This window comes from Orycteropus afer, unplaced genomic scaffold (genome assembly GCF_000298275.1).
Source record: "Orycteropus afer afer isolate SDZICR_OR568_19922 unplaced genomic scaffold, OryAfe1.0 scaffold00878, whole genome shotgun sequence".
NCBI lineage: Eukaryota > Metazoa > Chordata > Mammalia > Tubulidentata > Orycteropodidae > Orycteropus > Orycteropus afer.
In genome coordinates, this window is record NW_006922465.1 from 429,198 (window position 1) to 430,600 (window position 1,403).

Below are 1,403 nucleotides of genomic sequence, written 5' to 3' on the forward strand. Positions count from 1 at the left end.
GATCTGAAGAACCAGATGGTGCCCAGCTACTATTTCTGAGCACTCTGAAAGGTAGCACATTAGGAGGTCCTAGATAGAGTGGGAGAAAAATGTAGAACAAAACTTTAAAATTAAAAAGACTAGGCTCACTAATCTGATACAGAATGGTTGAACCCCTGAAACTGTGGCCCTTAGACACTCTTTAGGTCTGTAACACCAGGGAGGTATGTACTACTTAGAACAGTTCACCCTGTGAGATCAGAATGGCAATATTTGCCCAGGGATAAAGCAGAGAAGATAGGAAAGGATATGAAGGAAAGAAGAAATAGAAACAGTAAACATACAGGAAGTGAGAAGAGTGTTGTTACAGGGATTGCAGTCAGTGTCACAAAACAACATATGGAATTGTTGAAAACCAATTTGTTCTGTAAACTTGCGTCCAAATCATGATAAGAAATTAAAAATACGCATTCACACACATACACACACAACCTCAGGTATACCAGAAAGGTTATTGTAATCTCTGTTTGCCTGATGCTTATAATGTGATGGGCTTCACTGTGGGGCAATCAGGAATTTGTTTCTTTTGGATGACTCCAGATGTCAGCATGTGTAAGTTTTCTTACTTTTTTTTCTGAAAATTGTTCTTCGTATGACCTGATAACCACCAGTATTCTTAGAGCCCATCAGTGGAAAGGAGTTGGAGCTGTCTTCCATATATAAATGTTTACTGATCTTCTTTTGAATGTGCTGCCTGTCATCTGCTTTGCCTCACTGTTTTATGTTCTCTGGATAATAAACCTCCTTCCATTTACCTCCATGATAATGCATTAGGTGGGACAGTTGAGACAAGCTCCTTTTATAACCATTTTGTAAACACCCATCCCTTTTACCCAGAGTCTTCAGTTACAGAGCCTTTTGACTCCTGTGGAATAAATTACCTTGCTTCTAATATCTATCTGCTGAGTCTTTAGTTAAGCTACTCTATTATTTACAGCTCTCTCTATTTTCCGTCCTTCCACAAATTTCCTAATAGCTTTCATCTACTGGTATCTCCTTGGTCTTTTAGTTTTTCTGGCTATTTGCCTCCCTCTACCTCCTTTATTGTGGTTTTAATAGAAGGAGACATGGAAGTAAATACAAGGGTTCACTATGTCTTATTTAACCATATATCCTCATTGTAATTCTTCTATTCATTTTACGTTTTCTTCTCACAGCTTACTTAGGTGATCTTGCCAAATCTTACATTCGTCTTGTTTGGTTTGTTTGGTTTGGTGCCTATTCTTTGCTTTTTTATATTTTCCTATGAAGTGCCCAGGGGTAAAGAACCTCTGGTGGAATAGTGGGTAAGACAGTTGGCTGCTAACCAGATGGTTGGTGGTTCTGTAAAGATTTACCTCCTCAGAAACCCATTGGGGTTTGCT

General features: G+C 38.7%; 1 protein-coding gene across 1 annotated transcript in view; it reads left to right on the plus strand.

Moving 5' to 3' along the window:
* Positions 1–353: 353 nt before the first annotated feature.
* Positions 354–1,403, plus strand: part of LOC122151910 (zinc finger protein 260-like) — a gene marked incomplete at its 5' end in the record, with an annotated part of 3,046 nt that continues 1,996 nt past the window's right edge. The window contains 1 exon segment of the mRNA XM_042783322.1: positions 354–373. Within this exon segment, the coding sequence (XP_042639256.1) occupies positions 354–373 (20 nt within the window).